At 50.0% G+C, this 20280-nt stretch overlaps 1 protein-coding gene across 6 annotated transcripts in view; it reads left to right on the forward strand.

Annotated features, from left to right (window-relative positions):
• The window catches only part of CDK5RAP2 (CDK5 regulatory subunit associated protein 2), a 176877-nt gene that overhangs the window by 143459 nt on the left and 13138 nt on the right, over window positions 1-20280 (forward strand). For 5 of the 6 annotated variants that reach the window (XM_032307032.1, XM_032307028.1, XM_032307031.1 and 2 more), the window contains 8 exons: window positions 2095-2270; window positions 6746-6865; window positions 10635-10751; window positions 12693-12882; window positions 13890-14011; window positions 15053-15301; window positions 18014-18091; window positions 19117-19382. In XM_032307032.1, coding sequence (XP_032162923.1) covers window positions 2095-2270; window positions 6746-6865; window positions 10635-10751; window positions 12693-12882; window positions 13890-14011; window positions 15053-15301; window positions 18014-18091; window positions 19117-19382 — 1318 coding nt within the window. The remainder of the gene's footprint in view (window positions 1-2094; window positions 2271-6745; window positions 6866-10634; window positions 10752-12692; window positions 12883-13889; window positions 14012-15052; window positions 15302-18013; window positions 18092-19116; window positions 19383-20280) is intronic. The other variant, XM_032307030.1, reaches the window with a different exon arrangement.

Genomic DNA, 20280 nt, shown 5'->3' on the forward strand with positions numbered 1-20280 from the left:
AGTACTTGGCATGTTGTCACATTACAGCACTTAGCACATGGCGTTGTAGTACGCCCTGCATTTGTCTTTCCACTCGCAGACTTCCTCGACAGAGGGAAGGAGCTAGCGTGAACGGTGGGTGTTGGTGTGTGTCGGCTGCTACCCTAGGCATTCACATGCATCCTTGCCGACACTACCATGCAAGCACTGTTCCCATTTTAGGACAAGGGTCGGAATTGCATGCTTGCCATTAAGAAGCAGAGCTGGGGTTTGAACTTGAATCTGTCAGACTCTGTTCTCTTATTATTGTTGTATATTACCTTTTGAGAACAAAGACTGTGTCTTGAATATCTCTATACCTGCTTCCGCCTTAATTATTTGGCTCATAGTTAGAATTCAAAAACTGTTGATGGAATAAATGTGTTGTGTACTTCCTTAGTTTGCCTTGATGGCCTACAGGAAATGTCAAGGTCTCGCCCCCTCTAGTTCCTTGTTTAAAGGTTCTGACCGTTGGGAGTGCTACGGGTATTTCCCTCCTCTTTGGAGCAGCAGACCTTTGGGCTTCTGGAGGTCAAATAAAGAGACAGAGACCAGAGTTTTGGACTTTCTTGGCATCACGAAGGCCACAGCATCATAGAGTAAGCAGGTGGGGACACATCCCAGCTTACCAGAGGACATTTCAATCAGAGCATCTGTACGTTCAGAAGAAGCACTCCTTTCCCACTGCAGTATTTTCACAGATCCCTCCCCGTTCAGCCCTCTACTTCCATCCTCCTAATAATGGATCGCATCTCAGTGGCGGGCTATGGAGAGGGCAAGCAAGGCCTCCCAGAGCGCAGACAGTCTTAACTGAGATCTGAAGGGTGAGAGGCCCGGGGCAGGGATTGTCGGAGAGTGTGTATGAGGCAAGAGCCATGTGGCCCCTGCGAGCTGGTGCAGGGAACTTGAGGGTCGAGGCTGGAGAGGCAGAGGGGACTGTGCTGGGCTGGTCCTCAGATTCTGTGTTAGGAGTCCAAATTCTGTACTATGGGAAGAGGGGGGCCTTTGAAGGAGAATAAGCTGGGGCCAGACAAAATCAGATTTGCTGTCGTGAAAGACGACCGTGGTTGCTTGGAGAGGGGGCTGGAAGGAGGCAGGGAGTCTGCTTCAGCCCTCCTCAGCCATGTGTCACCCTTCCCATCCCTGACAGGTTGGTTTCTTTTCCTTCTGTTCTGCCTTTTTCCGCTGTAGGCTTAGCACTCACACGGGTCACTCCTAAGCTAATTAAATGGGTGCCCTTGGCCCATTCGGCACTTTTGCAAGGCAGCGGCAAGCCCGTGCATCCATCACGCTGTCTGAGTGAAGTTGCATCTGGTGTTTACCTGTTAATGAATGCATTGCAGCTTTAGAGTCCTTTGCTCTTGTCTGAGCTCATGAATAATGAGACAAGAAGTAATAGGAAAAAGTAGAAGGAAAAAAAGAGCTTAAATTAAGGAGCTTATCTATAATGGAGATTCATGTGGGCTTTTCACCCAGTTCAGGGTGTTTTTCCTTATGGTTCAGGTGGCTCTTGGGAAATACAGGTTAATCAGATGATTGCCAGAGTGGTGGCATTGGGACCTGCATGGGGGCCCTGAGGGTTTTAAGATTTTTAAACCCATAAGGCCACTTCATGGGTTTGGGTTGGCCTCCCGCATTCTCCTAGGGCTGCAGAGACAGACAAACCTGGGCTCAAGTGGTGAGACTGTGGGCAAGCTTGTGCCTCAGGCTCCCCGAGTCTGCAGGATAGTCCTCTCTAGCTCAAAGGGTCTCTATGGGGACTGAGTAAGACGGTATGTCTAACACGCCCGGTACAGAGTGGGCACTGACTCGTGCTCTCGCGGAGGGCCCCTCCCCATGAGTCAGACAGTGGCTTCCCCATCTTCACTGGCTCCAGACTCAAGCCCACTGAGCGCTTTTTGGTTTTAGAGTGTCCTCCCTAATAAAATGCTCTGGAGAAACAAAAGGGCTCCAAAACAAAGTTGCAAATACGGGGAGATTACAAAGGGCCAAGTAACCTTAAGTGTTCCCAAGTCCTGGTCCTGGCGTGGGATCTTAGTGTGGGGAACAATTTCTCTCTCAATCCCGATGGTGAAGGTTGGAAGAAGACGGTATCACCTACCAGCACATCCTCCCTGAGTCTCCTGAGCCATCTGCCTCTCATGCGTTATCCGACTATGAAATGTCCGAGAAGTCGTCCGTCCTCTCACAAGACCAGAAGCAAGACAGCGAGACCGGGAAGACCTCGGTAGTGACGAACCATTTTTCTCAAGGTAAGCTAAGCTTTGCTCAGCATTTTAGAGGCGGCCAAGGCTTCCTGGTCTAAACAGTAATTTGCCATCTTGCCTGAGTAAGCAGAGTGTAGTGACATTTGAATATTCGTCTGATGGAGGGAGATCCTGGCAGGGCCAGAGCTGGTCATTCAGACTCTCATTTATCACTGGGGAAAGCTGCGGTTGTTGAAAGTGTTGGTGATTGGGGAAGAGTCATTTTTATTTCTTAATGATGACTTATTATGTGATTCGCCATTTCCTTGCTCTTCTAACAGTGGCAGAAACCAGACTGGCAGACCCTGAGATTCTGTGTCCATTTCCAAGTCTGGTTAATTTCCCGTTTTTCCCTTCAGGCTCTTCTGAGACCCTATCACTTTGAAGACCCATGCTTGGAATTGTACAGCTGCCCCAGTTACCTAACCACCCACCGTCCCCCTGAACCCCTGTTAGGGTATTTTGTAATTCTAGTGATCTGCAGTGTTTCCCTTCAGGGTGTGACCTTTTGTCCACTGGGTCAGCCCCTTCGTCCTGCCACTGACCTTGGACCATGGGCTCAGTCGGCAGCATCAGCCTCCGGAACCTCCACGTGCCCCTGAGCTCTCCTTTACCTCCTCTGTATTTGTAGTTTCGATGACCTCCTGTGGGGTATTAGGTATGAGGTATTGGATTGGCGAATGTTTCCTAGGAAAGGGCAGATAGTAAATATTTTGGGCTTTGTGGAACATATGGTCTTTGTTGTAATTACTCAATCCTGTTGTTGTAGCAGAAGGCAGCCGTAGACAAAATGTAAGTGAATGAGTGTGGCTCTGTTCCAATAAACCGTTATTTACCAAAATAGGTGGTGGGTGGGTTTGACCCAGGAGCTGTGGTTTTCTGACCCCTGGTAGAGATTCTGGACCTTAGCTGACATCCTCTGGTCTCTCCTTTCTTCCAGTGGTTATGCATGCAAGGCAGCCCGAATGGATCCAGAGCACAAGTCAGACGCTGGCACCTCCTTTCTAAACACTTTTTTTTTTTTTTTAAAGATTTTATTTATTTATTTGACAGATAGAGATCACAAGTAGGCAGAGAGGCAAGCAGAGAGAGAGAGAGGAGAAAGCAGGCTCCCTGCTGAGCAGAGAGCCCGATGTGGGGCTCGATCCCAGGACCCTGGGATCATGATCCGAGCCAAAGGCAGAGCTTTAACCCACTGAGCCACCCAGGCGCCCCTCTAAACGCTTTTTGTTGACACCTGATCACATAGAACTTGTTTTCAAAAATTCAAAGTCTGTTTTAGCAACAACTCCCCACTTTGTTTCGGATGAACTTTATATGGAGGCCTAATATGTAATTAAGATATGGGTGAGACTTTGTCCTCTACAGCGGCTCCTGAGGCTCCTCTGGGACACCCTGGGACTGGAGGAGCACAGTTTGAAAATACTCAGAGCAACAAATACCCGTGTTTCATAGAAGTGCGGTGTTAGCCGGGCTCCTCACCTAGATTTGCTTTCTTTGGGTTTCTGGCTGTATCCTTGTGTGATTTCTGTGAGTTTCTACGTACTAGGTTTCTCTCGGTTATTTCAGGCTCTTTGATCTGCCTTCTCCTCATGTGGGTCAGACCCATGAGTTGTTTTCCTGTCCTTAGCTGCACTTCCTTCTGCACTGTATCAGCCTGGCAAGGAATTCAGTCCATTTCCAAGAACCCCTGAGACTCTTTTTTGTGGGAGGAACACCCTTGATTGAGGGCTGGAGGAGTTACAAGGGCGTGAGGGTCAACAGTACAGCAAGCCAGATCACTTAATGGGAATATGTGGGACCCCTGTTCTTTCAAACCCTTCTGCTACAGTTTGGGCACCTCGCTCTCGGTTTCTTTTGTCAGCCCCTCTTTTTTCTACCCTCCCACATGTCTGCCATGCCAGTCTTGGTTTATTTCTAATACAGAACCTTTTAGGCATCTCCTTATGTCTTATGATTCTGGGGACTCATGACCTTGGGCTTGTCACACCCTCCTTGTGCATTAGCAGGCACTTTCCCTGGGGGGGCAGTGCTCTGGAGCCATTCTAATAAGCCCATTCTTAGCTTTTTTGGTTTGCTTCTCTTCAGACTCTTGGTCTCTGCATCTGTTTTTTCCTTTTGTCATGTTTATATTCTAAGTAGAGAGATAATTTAGTATTTTTCCTTTTTGCACTTGACATTCTATCATAAGCTTTCTGACATGTTGTTACATACCATCATTTTTAGTGGCTTTAGAATAGTCCGTTGAATGGCTGAACTGCAGTTTTCCTTATGTTCCCCTTTTGCTGAACATTTAAGTCATTTCTAAAATTTCACAATTGTGAACACTGCCGCAGGGAATGTCTTTGAACATGAAGCTTTCCCCTTATTTCGGTGCATTATCTTAACCTAGATTCTGTAAGGTGGAACTACTAGGCCAAAGATACACACACGGTTTTTGCTGGTTGCTTCTTGCAGGATTTATGGTATTAAAGAGTTAGCATTTGTCGGATGGATGTTTATTAGAGGAGGGACAGATATTTTTCTCCCATTTTGTAAAGACGCGTCTAGTGTTTCCTTCTCCTTGGTTGGGGCTGCATAATTAATAAGTGGTGTCCAGTTCGACTGGGAATGTTTCCTTAAGCCCTGATGATGAGTCTGGCTCCTGGACAGACACAGTGGCAGGTGCTGCGAACCGTTTTAACCAAGAAGCCTGCAGCGTGGGATGTGGATATAAACCAGCGAGGAGGACTGCGATCAGAATAGATAAGTTCCTGCCTCACTCGGACCTGACTAGTGGCTGCACGATTGCAGGGCAGGGGCGGGAGGTGTGGCAGGAGTTTGCTGCACAGGGTCTTCCGGCCCTGGGCTGGCCAGGAGGGCCTCATGCATCCCACCAAATGACTGCCACACTTTCTGGCATTAATAGGAGATAGCTGAAGGTCTGGGAATTAAGTCTTCTCATAAACATTCAGATTCATGGCAGAATTACTATTTAATTAGGAAAAGATCTGTAACATTGTACTACTTTTAAACGAAAGTCATTTTGGAGGAATTAAAACTGGGTCATAACATTAGTATAATGTTTTAAAACAAACATTACGAAGACATACTGAGTGTACCGTAATTGATGAATTAAAGACATTAATTTTGGCTTTGGATACTTGATGTGGCTATGCTTTAAACACTGATTCTAGAAACCTTCCTCCAGATTGCAACTGTGCATCCTTCGTTCTTTGCTAAAGTGAGACGTGGCAGTGGCTGAAAAAATAGGGCATGCTCATTGTAGAAAATTTGGGAAACTTAAATTTTTACGTATGAATAAATGTTACACAGAGATAGAATACAAACTGAGGGATTTGGAGGGGAGGGGGTGGTGGGTTGGGAAGGCCTGGTGGTGGGTATTAAGTAGGGCATGTATTGCACGGAGCACTGGGTGTGGTGCATAAACAATGAGTCTTGGAACACTGAAAAAATAAAAATAAATTTAAAAAAGATAGAATACAGAAGTTTTGAAAAACCTGAACTCTACCACCCAAAGGCAACTGCTGTTAATATCTTGGGATAGATTTTCTTATTTTGTGTTTATGTGTCTTTTTTGTCTGCAAATTTTAAAATTTAAAAATGTTATAATTATGCTGAATAATCCATTTTGTATCTGTATTTTTCTGTAAGATGATACAGTCTTCGTAATATAATTTCAGTAGCTGTAGAATACTGCATCACAGCAATGTAATGTAATACAGTTGGTTTAATAATTTGAGTCATGTTCAGTTTTTATTGCTCTATAATAGTGCTTCAGATGAACGTTTTCATGCTTTCTGGCAAGTGGTTGTCAGTATCTCTGGTGATCTCTTTGAGTAGATTCCTGGAAGTAGAATTATTTGAGGAAAGACTTTGGAAAAGAACCTTTCTAAGGCTGATGATAAAAATAGATCCCAGAAGTCACGCACATTTACATTCACGCGAACAGGATGTGCTCTGGAGAGTACACACTTCTTACCATTTTCACAAGCTCTGGGATTACTGTTTTGCTCTGTTTTTGAGTCTCAACTGAGTAAATGATAAATGGATAAACATAGTCCTTTCAAAGAAATATCTGGATTCATTATGAAAGTGGTTTAATCCACGCTCAGGCAATTCAGACAGACTTGAAAGTGATCTGTTAGTTTCACCATGAGGAAAGTTTTAAATTAATATTTGATATTTAGAAGAATAAAGGGCCGCATTAGAGTTAGCATTAAAATTGTATGGAATATAATTTTTCCATGTGATATAGAATTCCCTGCTCGTGGAGGGCTGCAGAGAACCATTACAGAACTGTGTCCATGGGCCGTGGGCAGTCGCTCAGCCTCACCAAGCCTGGGAAAGTGTTGCCAGTTACCGACGATCTGAATACATCCAGCACGACTTGGAATTTTAAGAGCCTTGCATAATTTGTAAATTATTCAATTTGTTGGGGGCTTCAGACTTTAAATTAAAAATAACTCTCCCTCCTGTAGACTTAGTAATGGAACATATTCAAGAAATTCGAAGTCTGAGGAAACGTTTAGAAGAATCTATTAAGACAAACGAGAAGCTTCGGGGACAGCTGGAACGGCAAGGGTCTGGCCTCGACCCAGGTAAGGGAGAGCCGCCCCAGAGGGCTGTGCGCGCCTGCGAGGGCTTCGTCTGGGGCGCACTTGCCTGGATCGTCTGCTGTGTGTTGGTGAGCTTCACACTCACTGGTGGCCAGAGAGGTTTCAGCCCGGATCCTGACCTCGCTGCTTGCCTCCACGGTGACCTCGCTAAACACTGCAGACTATAAAGTGGGGAGAATCATCCCCGTTTTATCCCGTGGCGATGAGTCAGGTGAGCTGACTGGACAGAGCGACCCCCACAGTCCCTGGCCCTGAAGGAGTCTGCTGGCCTCTGCGGCCCGGAGCGGGGCCAGCTCCTCTTCTGATTTTGGTCGCTGGAGAGAAGTAGAGGTATTTTAAAATAAAACAGGGCGGTATTTCGTCTTTTCATCAGTAATGGACCTTAAAAGTTTGAGCTTGTTAGCAGTTTGGTGAGTCTCACAGGCCGGCCACGAGGTTGCCAGTATGCCTGCACGGAAACTCAGTTAGGTCTGAATGGTGTCCTTCCATGAAAGACTTAAAAATATGTATTTTTCCCGTAAGGAAGACATTCACCCAGTGTGAAGCTTACTGTCTCCATTCTGTACCATTCGTCCTGCGCTCCCTTCTCTCCTCCTGCCTCTGTTAGTTGTCTTCCACAGCTAACAGGGCTTTCTCAATGCAAATACAAATGCATATGCTTATTTTCTCCTTCACCTAGAATACTTCGTATCTGTCTATCTGTCGTTCTGTCCCTTTTCTCATTGAGCAGTGTGTTTTGGACATCTTTCCTTATTGCTCCAAAGAGATTGTTTTCATTCCACGAGGACTGTGTCTTGAGAGCAGCTTTGTGCCCCAGGAAAAGCCTGAGTTTGTTAGGGAGTTGCACTGAGCTGGGTGTGGACCCCAGGTCTTCTGGTTATTAGCTCTGGGACTTGGGCAAGTCACCCCGCCTCTTCCAGACTTAATTATTTTATAAAACAGAGCCACCCTGAGATTCAGTGAAGCAGTGCTCTCAACAGGGCCTTGCTCCGTGCCTCACTCAGTAAGTGGTGGTTTTCTTTGTCATTGCCATGTTATTTTACCCTTTTATTTTGTATAACATTATTAGCTTCACATCACAGAGCCCTGCAACAAGTGGTGATGCATACGTTTTTAGAGACGAAATAACAGTTCTAGCAAGATGTACTCAGTGGCGGCGGCACTTGAGTCCTGGGACCCCTGGTCCAGTTCTCATTCCTGCCTGGCCCATCACAGCCCTCTGCCTAGAAGGTCTTTCCAGAGCCATGTAGGTGCTGATGTGCTGTGGTCTGTGAGGTCCAGAGTGGATCCACGCCACTCTCTCTGCCTCCCTCCCCTGTCCTGCTTCCGCCCTCTCTCTCACCCCCAGGGAAATTGATTGATTAACCCGAGTCATTAGTCATATGAAATGCAGGGAAGAAATACATGCCTGGGCCCTTCACATTCACTCGTGGTAATGCCTGAATTAGATTCATTCTGTTTTACATTTTTCCTGGCAAATCCAATTATAGAATTATTTGGGGGCTCGAATGGCCACCAGCTACAGTGGAGCTGGCACTGTTGCTCTGGAGAGTAATTCACTCTGATGGGAAGGTCTACAAAAAGACATTCATAAAGTATTTACAGTGTTGGAAAGACATGCTGTTCTCGCCCTGTTGTCACAAAGACAAGGGAATAAAAGTGGCTCCACCTCCCCCCTGCTGTGGGGCGTTCATCTTGGGAGCAGGTCTGAGAAAGGCAGGGCTCCTTGTGATGCTGAGGCAGAATGTTGTTAAAAACTGTCACCTCGCGGATTAACTTGTCATCAGGTGGAGGAGCTGGTAGTGATGGCCTTCAGAGGACACCCGCCAGCTCAGGCTCTGTCCGGCTCTGGCCTCTGGCCCGACTCTTCCTTCGAGAAGTGGCCCCCACAGCTGTGGCCAGAGCCGACTTCCTCTGTAGGATTGTTCCTGTTCATCCAGAGGGCGCTTCGGTCCTGTTTTTGGCTCCAACGCACCACCCGTTAGGATGTTAACATAAATGATAATAGCAGTAATAATAAGAACATGGATCATTTTTACTGGGCTAGTGGAGACTCAGGGAAGTCACGTGACGGGCCTGAGGTCATACAGCTATTAAGAAGCCGGAGCCATGATTCAGACCCAGGTGTCTCTGAGAAGACACTAGAGTTCATAGGGGAGAGTAGAGGGGATTGGCAGGGAGAGACACACGGGAATGAAAAATTACATGGCGCTGTGATTTGTGAATCACTCTCATGGGGCAAGGTGGTGCTGGAGAGTGGAGAGAATGTGCCGCATTGGCTTCTGGGAGGCCTGATGTCCTACTGTCCTTACGGGGAGTTTGAATATTCGCCTGTAATCAGTTGTGTACCTCGATGCTTGCAGCTGCAGAGAACAGAATATGAGTGAAAACTGGTGTAAACAATGGGGATTTATATTTTCTGACTTAACAAGAGAACCAGACACAGGCAGTTCCAGGCAGGTTTACTGGCTCAGTGATAGGCTGGCAGGGCTTGGGGTCCGTCTCCACGAGGACCGTGGTCATTCTGAGCATCACCTCCTCTCAGGACAGTGTCCACAGCATCGGAATGAAGACGGTGGGGCTCAGGGCTCCTCCCTGTCCTTCTCTTTTCCTCCGAGTTCGAAATCTTTCCCAGAAGCCTCCAGCAGGCTTCCCTTCAGGTCTCAGGCTCTAGCTGTCCTGGAGTTTAGGAAAGCAGTCTGCTTCTGCGGGGTGGTGAGGGAGGCGGGGAGGGAAGCATCTGCCTGCCCCGTGTAGAAAGCCCAGTGCTCTCCTGAGGGTCTTACGTTCCCGTGCTCTGGATGTCATATATGGTGCAGGGATAGAGAGCTGGAGGGGGGTGTGTCTCAGGGCAGCTGTCTGGCCAGAGGAAGGGGTAGCATTTTAGGAGATGGACCACAGCCTGAGCTAAACTGATCAGAGTTTGTAAGTAATCTCAAACCCAGTCTGTCTGGCTTCAGACCCGGATCTTTTTAGTAAACACTTAGACTAGACAGTGAACTTGAGCTAAGAGTTGAAAGACGAGTGTGGTTTTCTCAGGTGGAGGTGAAGGAACTGGGCATTCTAGGCACAGGGAATAAAGACCTCACTTTACAAAGTCAGGGAGATGTGTGACCGCATAGTGTGTGGGGGCACGGGCGTGGCCCGGTCCGTCTGCATTCGAGGACGCTAGAGTCCAGGGTGGAGAGAGAGAGGGTTGTGCATGAGCTTGAAGTGAAGTCATGGAGATCTGAAGTTTGGACCTTGTGTTTGGTTTGTTCAATTGTCTGTCTTCGCAGGGGAGGGCCGTCTAGTGTTTCTTAGCAGAGAATATCATGACTGGACTGTGCGCAGCCCCACTGGCAGAGTAGCAGGGAGGCAAGGTCAGGGCGCGCTGATAAGGTCTGAACTCCAGGGGCAGGAAGAGTGAGCCAGCATCTGAGGCATTTGGGAGGAAGAACCAGCAGTCACATTTGCTTGGTTGAGCAGTGTTGAGGATGACTCCACTTTCAGCTCAGAGTAGGAGTGGTAGAGGTACCGTCTGCTGGGGAGGGCAGAAAGGAACCTGTTTACCTCAGTTCATGTGTAGGAGGTAAGAATGGGGGGCGGCTCTTGCCACCTCTTTCATGCTCACTCTCATTTCCCTTTGGGCTCTGGTGATACCTCATCTGGAATCATTTCCATTGCATGTTGTGTTTCCTTGTTGTTTAAAACATGTTCCATCCATATTGATCTGGTGACCATAAATCACTATTTATGTATATTTTTATAGGTTCTACAAATGCTTTTGCTTATGGATCAGAGCTGCATAATTCTCTGACATCAGAGATCTGTTTCCTGAGGAAGCAGAACCAGGCTCTCAATATGATGCTGGCCAAGGGATCCAGAGGTAGGAACTAAAGGAGCCACCGGCAGTCTGGACCCCCAGAGCCCTCTGTGGCATGGGAAGAACACACTGGAGTCTGACCAACCCAGGTTCACATTCTGTGGCTCTGTGACTTTGTGGCTTCTGTGGCTTTGTGACTCTGTGGCTCAGTTTACTTAATCTCTCTGAACCTCAGTATTCTTAGCTGTAAAATAGACGTACCTCATGGGGCTGTCGTGACAGTTAGCCCTGTGAAGCCCTCAGCACGGCGTCTCTAGTAAGCACACAGGTTACAGTGGAAGACAGAAAGACTGGAAATCTATTACTGCTGAAATCTATTACTGCCAAAATCTCATCCAGAGATTTCCCTCTTATCAGGAAGGTTTTTCCAGTATTTCATAGGAGGATCCCTTCTCTTAATTGTTTCTTTTTGGAGCTTAGCCCCGGACGAGTTTTCACCTACATTATCTCTCAATACTTAAAATGTTTCTGGACAGAGGAATTATTAGTCATGTTTTACAGATAAGAACCTGAGGCCTAAGGAATTGACCCACTGGTGGTCCCGGAGCTAGAAATCTGTAGAGCTAGGAGTTGGGCCAGCTTCTCCCATTCTCTCTGGAGGGTTCTGATGCTGTTTTTGGCTTAAGAGATAGAATCGAGGCTTTTGAAGATCACGCACTCAGCAAATGTGTCCGGGCCTGTGTAGACTGATACAGAAAGAGTGGGTCCTGGTCCCTTTCCTCGAGGGCCTTGTGGGCGGATGGGAGAGACGGCCAGGCAACCCACGGCAGGCCAGCATGGGGGTCAGCCAGGACAAAGGCAGGCTCGGGGAGCACAGGACCCTGGGGACGATGTCTTGACCGAGGAGAGTCTCGGCTTCAAGAGCTTAGTCCAGCAGGCTAAGCAGGGGTTAGCCACTGTGCCTAAGGTTTAGAAGAGCCAGGGTTTTCTAAATAGAAGAAAGAAAGCAGGCAAAAGCCTAGGTGTGAGAGGCGGGGAGAGTGTCGACCAGTCAGGAATCGTAGGAAGTGTCGTGTCGTGGGGCTGGAGTCTGAGGGGCGAGGGGGCACTTGCTCAGAAATGGTCATGCCGTGGTGAAGGGTGGCATCAGAAAAGCTGGGTCTCTGTCTTGGCTGTGGCCCGTTTGGCTCTGTGACCCTGGGGAAGTTTTCATCTCTGCGATCCTTTGTTTCCAATCTGGAAAATGAGAAAAATAGTACCTCCTCGGAGGTTTGCTACGAAGATGAAATCAGATGATACCCATGCAGCTCTTGGTGTGAGGCCTGCCGTCAGAGCTGCAGACCTGGTAGCCACCGCCATCAGCAGCCCAGAGAAGACCTGGCCTGGGGAGCTCTCGGGAAGCCTTGAGCTAAGCCCTTTGTGTGCAGTATCTCGGTTCAGCCTCACAGCGATGCATGTGGGGGAACTGAGGCACAGAGAAGTCAAGAAACTCCATGGAGGTTTTGGCACCAGTGGGCAGCAGAGTGCACTTGAACACACCTCTCTGCCTCAGGTCACACTCTTAACTGCCCATCTCCAGGCTGTGGGCACATTTTATTCCTTGGGAGTGGTGCCATTGTCCTGGTCTGAGGAGCAGATGGGGGCTTACGGACTTCCCTCGCATGCATTGCCGGAGTCTGGGGCAGATTCTTGCCTCTGTCTGTAATTTATACCCACTGTTTGCTCTGCGAAGGCAAAGTAACTAGGTTTGCACGGCCCATTATTGTATAGAAAATTAAACAGGCCCATTCCATCCCAGTGACGTTTAATCTGCAGCCTTGATGTTGACAGATTTATCTGCCCAAAATGCATAAGATAATTGGAATGCCAAAATCATAAATGCCAGATTAAATCTCATTCTGCTTTGTATTCCTGGAGTGCTCGAGCTGAAGTGCCGTATTTGCGTAATAAGGTTGGAAAAAACAAATGGTGTCTCTTCTCAGTGGCGCTTTTTTGTGTTTGCAGATAAACAGAAGGAGAATGAAAAGTTACGAGAGTCCCTCTCCAGGAAGGCTGCGAACCTCGAGCTCCTGCAACGAGAGTATGCCTGTGTGAAGGGGGAGAATGAGCGGCTGCAGAGGGAGGTCTGCGAGCTGGAGCGGCACAACCAGCAGCTGCTCCGGGAGGTGGGCAGCAGCCGCAGTGAGCTGAGCAGGTAGGGCTCGGGGCACCCCCATCCCCACTGGCCGTGCCAGGCGTCCAGTCACAGAGCCGGGTGTGCAGGCCCCTGTCTGAGTGCCCGGAAGGCCAGCAAGTGTCAGGCACATGATGTTGGGTGGGAATCAAGCACGTGGGGCAGAATCGTCTAAGAGAGCAGGCCAGAGCATGGGGGGCAGAATGCTGGTCTTTTTCTGGGGAGGTCAGGGGAGACCTCTCTGAAAGAAATGGCATTTGACCCTCAACCCGAAGGCAGCAAAGGGACATGAGCAGGGTCGGGGGGAGCTCACTGTGGCAGAAAGGGATGGGGCCCTGGGGAGTGGTGCCCTTGGCCTGTGCAGAGCAGAGCAGGGAGGCCAGTGCACCTGGAGGGAAGGGCAGAGAGATGGTGGGATGCCCAGGCCCACAGGCCTTTGCAGCCGTGGGAAGCCCTCGACTTTCACTCGGCGTGCCTGGAGAAGATGTGGGGAGGTTCTGTGCTGAGGGGTCGGAGGCCCAGTTAGACATTAAAGGGCCCATACCAAGTGTCCCTGGCAATTTGTCCTCGCCCCTGTCCTGTCCCACGTGTTTCCTGTTGTTCCTCAGCGCTCGTGAGCGCCACGCTCTTTCAGTTACCGACGTCACCCTTGGTCGCCCAGGGTGGTGCGCTGACCTAGCAAGATCATTGTCGAGCTGTCACGTGGTGCGGGTCCCTCCCGAGCTCTGCACCCCTAGCTAAGCCGTAACCCTGTAAGCTTTGCTTCCTCGGCTCCGCGCGCTGAAGAGCAGAGAGCACGTGCCCCTCGGGTGGCGGGGAAGAGGGCATGGGGTGGATGGCACACGGACAAGGCCAGGCCCGGGCGGTCCTCGGGGGAGAGGGGCCCTGCTGGGAATCCTGACCCACCCCGTCGGTCTCATCTGCACTCTGCCGGCTGCTGCCGGTGGAAGGGCTGCTCTGTGGAGTCCGAGTCCATCCCCGGGCGTCAGAATTAACATCCCCTCCCTGTGGCCGTGGGGCCTTTCCAGGGTTCAGGAGGAGGCGAAGTTGAGGCAGCAGCTGCTCTCCCAGAACGATGAGCTCCTGCAGTCCCTCCGAGTGGAGCTGAAGGTGTACAAGAGGCTGGAGGAGGAGCACAGGAGGCCAAGAGGTACTGCGCGCTGGCCCGAGGCACATCCCGTCCTGGGGCTGCTGCGTCCACGCTGTGAGCTCACTTCAGCACACTGTCCTGAAATGCTGTCATCACAGCCCTCGCTGGCCTGCTGGGCAACGGGGGCACACTTTGCAGCAAGCCCTCTGGCTTCCCCGTCTTCTGAAGCAGTGTAGATGGGCTTGGGCTCGGGAGCTGGATTCTCATTGCCCCGCCTCCTGGCTATGCCACCTTTGGCGGGTCGCCTCACCCCTCCGGGCCTGTTCTTCCTCCATGAAACGTGTCTCCTAATAGCTAGTCTGTGGAGTTGTGAAAATGCAGTGAGATCATTTATGAAAAGCATCCTACCACAGTACGTGGGACGTCGCAGACACTCAAGGAATAATTTGATTATGAGTTTTCTGCTAGAGTGCGTTTCTTTTTGCCCATTCATTTGGCCAATAATTCTGGAGCACCTACCACATGCAGGGCATTGCTGTGGAAATGGTTATTGGCCCAGATCCTCTGACAGATACCAGATCAGAGCGACTTGACTGCAAACTCTGATGTTTTAGAATCAGTTTTGAGGTGTGGTAACATTTTTTTTTTAAACTAATTTTCCAGATGGTTTCTCCCTATTGAAAGTTTATCTAGAAAAGGGTCACCTCACACCTTCCATTTTCTCCTCAAGTTGCTTTTCTTATTCTTGCTGTTGTGCCTTTTTAATATACTGTGGTTCTTAAAATCAGCCCCTTTTATTCTATAATTCTAGCCCAAATAGATTTTATTACTACTAGACATAATTTCGGGGTTTGGTGTGCAATTTGCTAGGCTTTTATGGCCAGAAGTGAAAATTAATTTCCAGCTCTTATTTAGCCTGTGGAATAGCAGCAATTAAGTCTGCCAATATTTTTGTTTTTAAAGTCAAGTTGTTATTTTAAATTGTACCTAGTTCTTAGGGAGGGGAGGGTGGTGGTGGGTTTAAAACACTGTGGAGCTCCTTTGATGGTTGACCCTTTGGTGGCGGAAGCCATCAGGTGTTCCCCTTGCTCTTGCTTGCAGAGGCCGGAGCAGAGACATCGGGAGAAGGCTGGAGGGGGCAGGACCCTTTCAGTGACCTGCGTGGTCTCCTAACAGAGATCCAGGCTCTTCGGGGGCAGCTGGAAAAGAGCATTGAGACCAACAGCGCGCTGCAGGGCAGGCTGGAGGAGCAGCTGGCGACGGCGGGGAAGAAGGCTCATGAAGCAGCCTTCACTGTGGCTCTCCAGACCCTGTCGGTCCCGGAGTGGCCCCCGCAGCCGGACAAGCACGGTACTGCCCCTGCTCCTTCTTATGGAGATGACGGCCCTGTGTGTGTCGATGGGACACGGGAGCTTCTAGTTGGTGCCCTTGCCCCACCGAGGTGTCCCTCCGTTGACAGCAGACCACCCGCTGCCCCAGGAGCCAGGGGCCTGACCGCTGCTCAGCTGTCCTCTTCGGCGGGATAGTGTAGTCTCCGTCTGGGGGCCTCTTGGTGGAGGGAAGTGGGGTTTGGGCCACCAGCATTCTCATCACCTCCAGTCTCATCCCCACTTCCATTCAGCCCTGCCCACAGCACTCCACGGCTGAAAATCCTTTTTAGTTCCTCGTGCTACTGCCTTTCAGAGAGATTCGAAACATCTTACTCTGGCTCTCAGTGTTTTGTAGGAGCAGAAAAGCATCCTGGTGGGTTTGAAAACTGCTTCTGTTTTGCATTTGCTCTCGGGTTTATTGTCTAGCTCTACCAGGCTGTGTAGGATAGCAGAGAAGGGACAAGGGTTTCCTGTCATTGTGCTGTCACTTGCCCAGCACTGGGCTAGGAATAAGCCAGCAAATTGTCGGTCTCTAGGCAATTGGCCGGGCCATCTTCTTTGCTCTGTGGGTGAAGGAACTGAGACCCAGAGAGGGTACCGGACTTGCCCAAAGCAACACAGCAAGTAGGTGGCAGGACTGGAGTTAGAAATGACTCTTCAGCTCCCAAGACCAGTGCTGTACCTGGAGCAGCACCCAGCTTTTCGGAGCCTCAAGTGTCCTGAGACATGCAGGGCGGGGGATGCGCATATCCCGGGGACAGGGAGTGTCTGCACACTTTATAGACAGGTGACAGGTACTGTAGAAAAGTTCGGACTTAGTCTCTTCTGGGATTGGGAATTCTATTGCCTTTAATTTAAAAAAATTAAAATCTCTGAGAGAGCACCCAGTCAGCATGCTTTAGAACTTGTAGTGATTGGTTTAGTGATCTCTCCTTGATAAGGAATTTGAAATTTTCACAGAAGATGATGTGATGTTATGAAAAAAAAGAAAATGAAAAAAAAAATCCTTCACGATTCTACAGAATGATGATATTTTCCTTTGCATATTTCTCTTCATTTGGCGATCACATGCAGGCATGAACTTACATCATTCGCATTGGGTTTTGTGCCATTCTGCCTCCTGTCTTTGTTTTCGCCCAATATTGCCTCCGAAGTATTTCCCACCCTTTCATACGGGCTTCCTCATTACTGTTTTCAGAGGATCCTCAGTCACGAAACCATTACCGTGGTGATTATTAAAGTGGTCTCTGATTTGGAGCTTTAATAAACATAGACATTAATGTGATTTTTGCTGTTAAACAGCACTTCTTAGGATAAAAATCCGACCAGCGGAATCTCAGAGGGTTGGAAAGGAGCCATATCGCCGCCTTCTGCATGGGCTCTCCATTGGCAGTGGCATCTCTGCTTGAAATATAGGTCTGCTCCTGGCCCTTCTTAGGGTGTGGCAGAGATGGGACCGATGGGTCTGCGGGGGCCGCTGGGGAGTTCGGGGCAGGGAGGATGATTCAGGGCCGGGGCTGCCTGGGAGGGAGAGCTGGGGCAGCTGAAGGGAGGCGGCCGCGGAGCAACCTTTGCCTGCTTCTGGAATTTGTCTAGGGTCAGCCGTGGGGCAGCCTTGCAGGAGGCACTCAGGACAGTGTGTTCAGAATCCACAGGCTTCCTCAGTGCCAGGGTGGCCTCCAGTGAAGGTGGGAATTCTGGCAGCAGCGGCCTCTCTTCCTCTGCACAAGCCTTTTCAGGATCATATTTAGTGCACTTACTTGAAAGTTCTGCTCTAAAGATGGCTGGTTTTGGCAGAAAGTGATCCTTCTTAGGGGCCAGCCCCTTGGACCCGGAGTCGAAGGTGGCTCCCGATGATGCCCCAAGGTTCCTGGGCAAGAAGGAGCTGGCGGGCCATCCTAAGGCCTAGACTCAGGGCACATTCCTTGCTCTGCTGCCAACACTCTGCTAGTGCTGGGTGGGTCACCTCCTGTCCCTGTCCCTCTGTCTTCTGCTCCTCCCCAAGGTCTGAAACAGTGCCATCCCGTTCATGGTGCTCCTGAGAGTCGGACATGTGCACACCCTCTAGACTTCACGGTGTGGCGGTCATCTCGGATGGCGTCCAGCTGACTTTGCTTCCTGACGTCATTTCCACTTCCTAAACTCTGCTTTGGGTCCCTCTTGTCTGTTGCTCGGATAGCTGCGGCAACCTCCAGACTCAGTCCTCCAGTCCACAGCACTGCCCTCAGCTCGGCATTGCCCTGCCCGATGCCCTTGGGGGGCCGCCACAGTCCTCATGGTTCCAGCCTCGCGTCCCACCGCGGCCCTGCCTTGCACCCTGGGCTCAGCCTCCCACCTGCTTGCCCCCCTCCCCCCCGTGCGTCCTGCTCGTTCACGCCTCTGTGCCTTTGCACCTGCTCGTTCCTGCGCCTGCTTTACGGTCTCTCCTCTGGGCTAGCCCCTCCCCAGGACCCCACAGCCCCATGCTTCCCTCCCTTAGTCCTGGCCACCTACCAGTGAACCTGCCTGTTTACTTGCTGGAGGGGGGGGTCCTTCCAGAAAGGACGCTGGGCCTGCTCAGTCTCGGTGCCTGGGGTCCTGCTGAGGGGATCCTAGTCCTGTTGTGTGTTTGATACTTTACTGTATTCTCATTCAGTTCTTTCTCCAATACCAATGACAGTTTCTTTTCTGTCTCTTGTTTTGCGTCTCGTAGGCGGTGACACGTGCCCCACGGCGAGAGATGATTCCTGTGACCTGTTTGATTCCACACGGGTGGTGCCGCCACGATCAGGTAGAAGCTGAAGTCCGGGTTTCTCTGGTGGGGTTGGCTTTGGCAGTAGGACTTTTTAAATGGAATGAAAGGGGGTCCCTGGTCCCAAATCAGGAGAGTGTTTGTCAGGATTTGGGGCTTCATGTTCTCAGCATGTCTAGCTGGTGAGCTCCTCCCCGACACCAGTTTATCGGTTCCCCAGGGTTACTGACCTCAGCAATATCACTGGGTCCTTGATGCCTCAGATGGAAGTGCGAGCACCTCAGTGTGGCTTTAGGCGTCCAGCGTGCGCCCCAGTGGGCCCGTCCCTCCCTGTCCTCCTACATGGATGTGACCATCCAGAGGGGTCCCCATCCTGCAGATGGGCTCACACTCTCTTCTCGCTGGGACCGTGTGGTGTGGCTCCGTCCTTCTCCAAGCCACCCTTGTCCCATTCTCTGCCCGTGCAAATCCTCCTTCCGCCCTGAGACTCATCCCGAATGCAGACTTCTTGGTGCCACGCCTTTCCAGAGGCCCCCTTCAGAATTATTCATCTGTACTTTCGCTGATGCAAAGGTAAAAGCAACAGGCTTTACCTCTGTTCAGTGTAATTCTTGCTGCTTGTTCAACCAGCACAATTGTTGCTTCTCCTAGGAAGCCTTTCCTGATCTCTCTTCCTGCACAGAGAATTGATTATTTCTTCCTCTGAGCTCTGGCTCTTCGTCATCGTGCTGTTACACCTCCCGCGTGGTGACTGATTAGACCGTGGGCTCATGGAGTGCAGACACTAGCTTGATTCGTCTGTGTAGAGCAGGGGTCTTCGCAGAGTGGGTGCCTGATAAGTGTTGGTTGAATTGAATCGAGCTTCTCCCATCAGACGAATAAGGCCGGAGTGGGGGAACAGACAGACAAGGTCCCAGGCCACTTTCTCCTGTGCTGTGACGGTGGCATTTGGGCCTGAAGGCCCTTCTCTGTCCTCGCACCTGGCTTCAACATCACCGAACGCAGCTCATCGAACACAGGATGGTGCCCCAGATGGCTCTGACGTCTTCCCTCTCATGTTGTAGCATCAGAGACTCCTCCGCTCTCTGGAAATGACACGGACTCCCTCTCCTGCCACAGTGGCAGCTCGGTCACCAGCAACCCATGTGTGTCCCACCTGGTTGCTGGCCACCGCCTGTGGGCCAGCACGAGTGGCTGCCACGTCCTGGGCCTGACTGGGGACTACGAGGCCCTGTGCCAGCAGATTGACCAGGGCCAGAAGCTCTTTGCTGAGATGGCCCTGCAGATCCAAGAGGCTCCCCGGCCCGCAAGCCCAGAGCTGGGACCAAAGGTAACCTGACTGACCACCGGAGGGAGTGAGGTTGCTCACGGGGAGCATTAAGTGGAAGGGACCGCCTGAGGGCTCTGAGAGGCATCCTCTCATCTGCATCCTCAGTAAGGCCCTGAGAAGAGGGACCAGGAAATGGAGCCCACGAGAGCTCAGAGGTCAGGTCCAGTCTGGGGCTGTTCTATGGGAGGAGCAGTTACTGAGGTCTGTACTCTGTGTTCATGCGATCTCTTCCCTGGGGTCACTCCTTCCTGCCTCATCCTACTGGATCCTCCTCACTTTAAAGTTACCTTTTGTTGAGGACCCGAGTGCCAGGTGCTTGTCATAAAGTTACTCACTCTCTTCCTCCAGGGGTGGGGGTCACATTTTCTCCGTCCTCCCAGACTGGACCCAACCACCAAGCTCCCGTGGGTCATGTTTTCTAGTCCCTCTTCTCAGTCCTTACTGAGGCCCCCGGCTTCCTGGTGCCTGATTTGCCTTTTTGTTTTATTTTGTTTTACCATACTGTAAAAGTCATTCTGTATTTTACATTTCACTAGACAATAAACTTTAAGAGAGCAGGGATAGTGTCTCTCTTACTCAATGTTGCATATTTACTACCTCACACAGGGCCTGGTGTGCACTTAGTGCCTGGTAAATGTTTGTTGAATGAATTAGTAAATGCTAATAGGATTACTGTTCTTTTCTGATCATAATCCTTACTATACAAGAACATAAAAACATCACATAGTGTTCAGTGCTTAAAATTTTGATATGTACATATATACACACTCTTTCGCTCATTCATAAAGTTTAGTAAAACTGACTCCACATGAATTTCATATTTTGACTCTCAGTTAACATATAAGCAATTTTCCTATCCTATTCAGTATTTTTCTAGAACTTTTGTTGGCTGAAAAAT

The sequence above is a fragment of the Mustela erminea genome, chromosome 12 (genome assembly GCF_009829155.1).
Source record: "Mustela erminea isolate mMusErm1 chromosome 12, mMusErm1.Pri, whole genome shotgun sequence".
Lineage (NCBI taxonomy): Eukaryota > Metazoa > Chordata > Mammalia > Carnivora > Mustelidae > Mustela > Mustela erminea.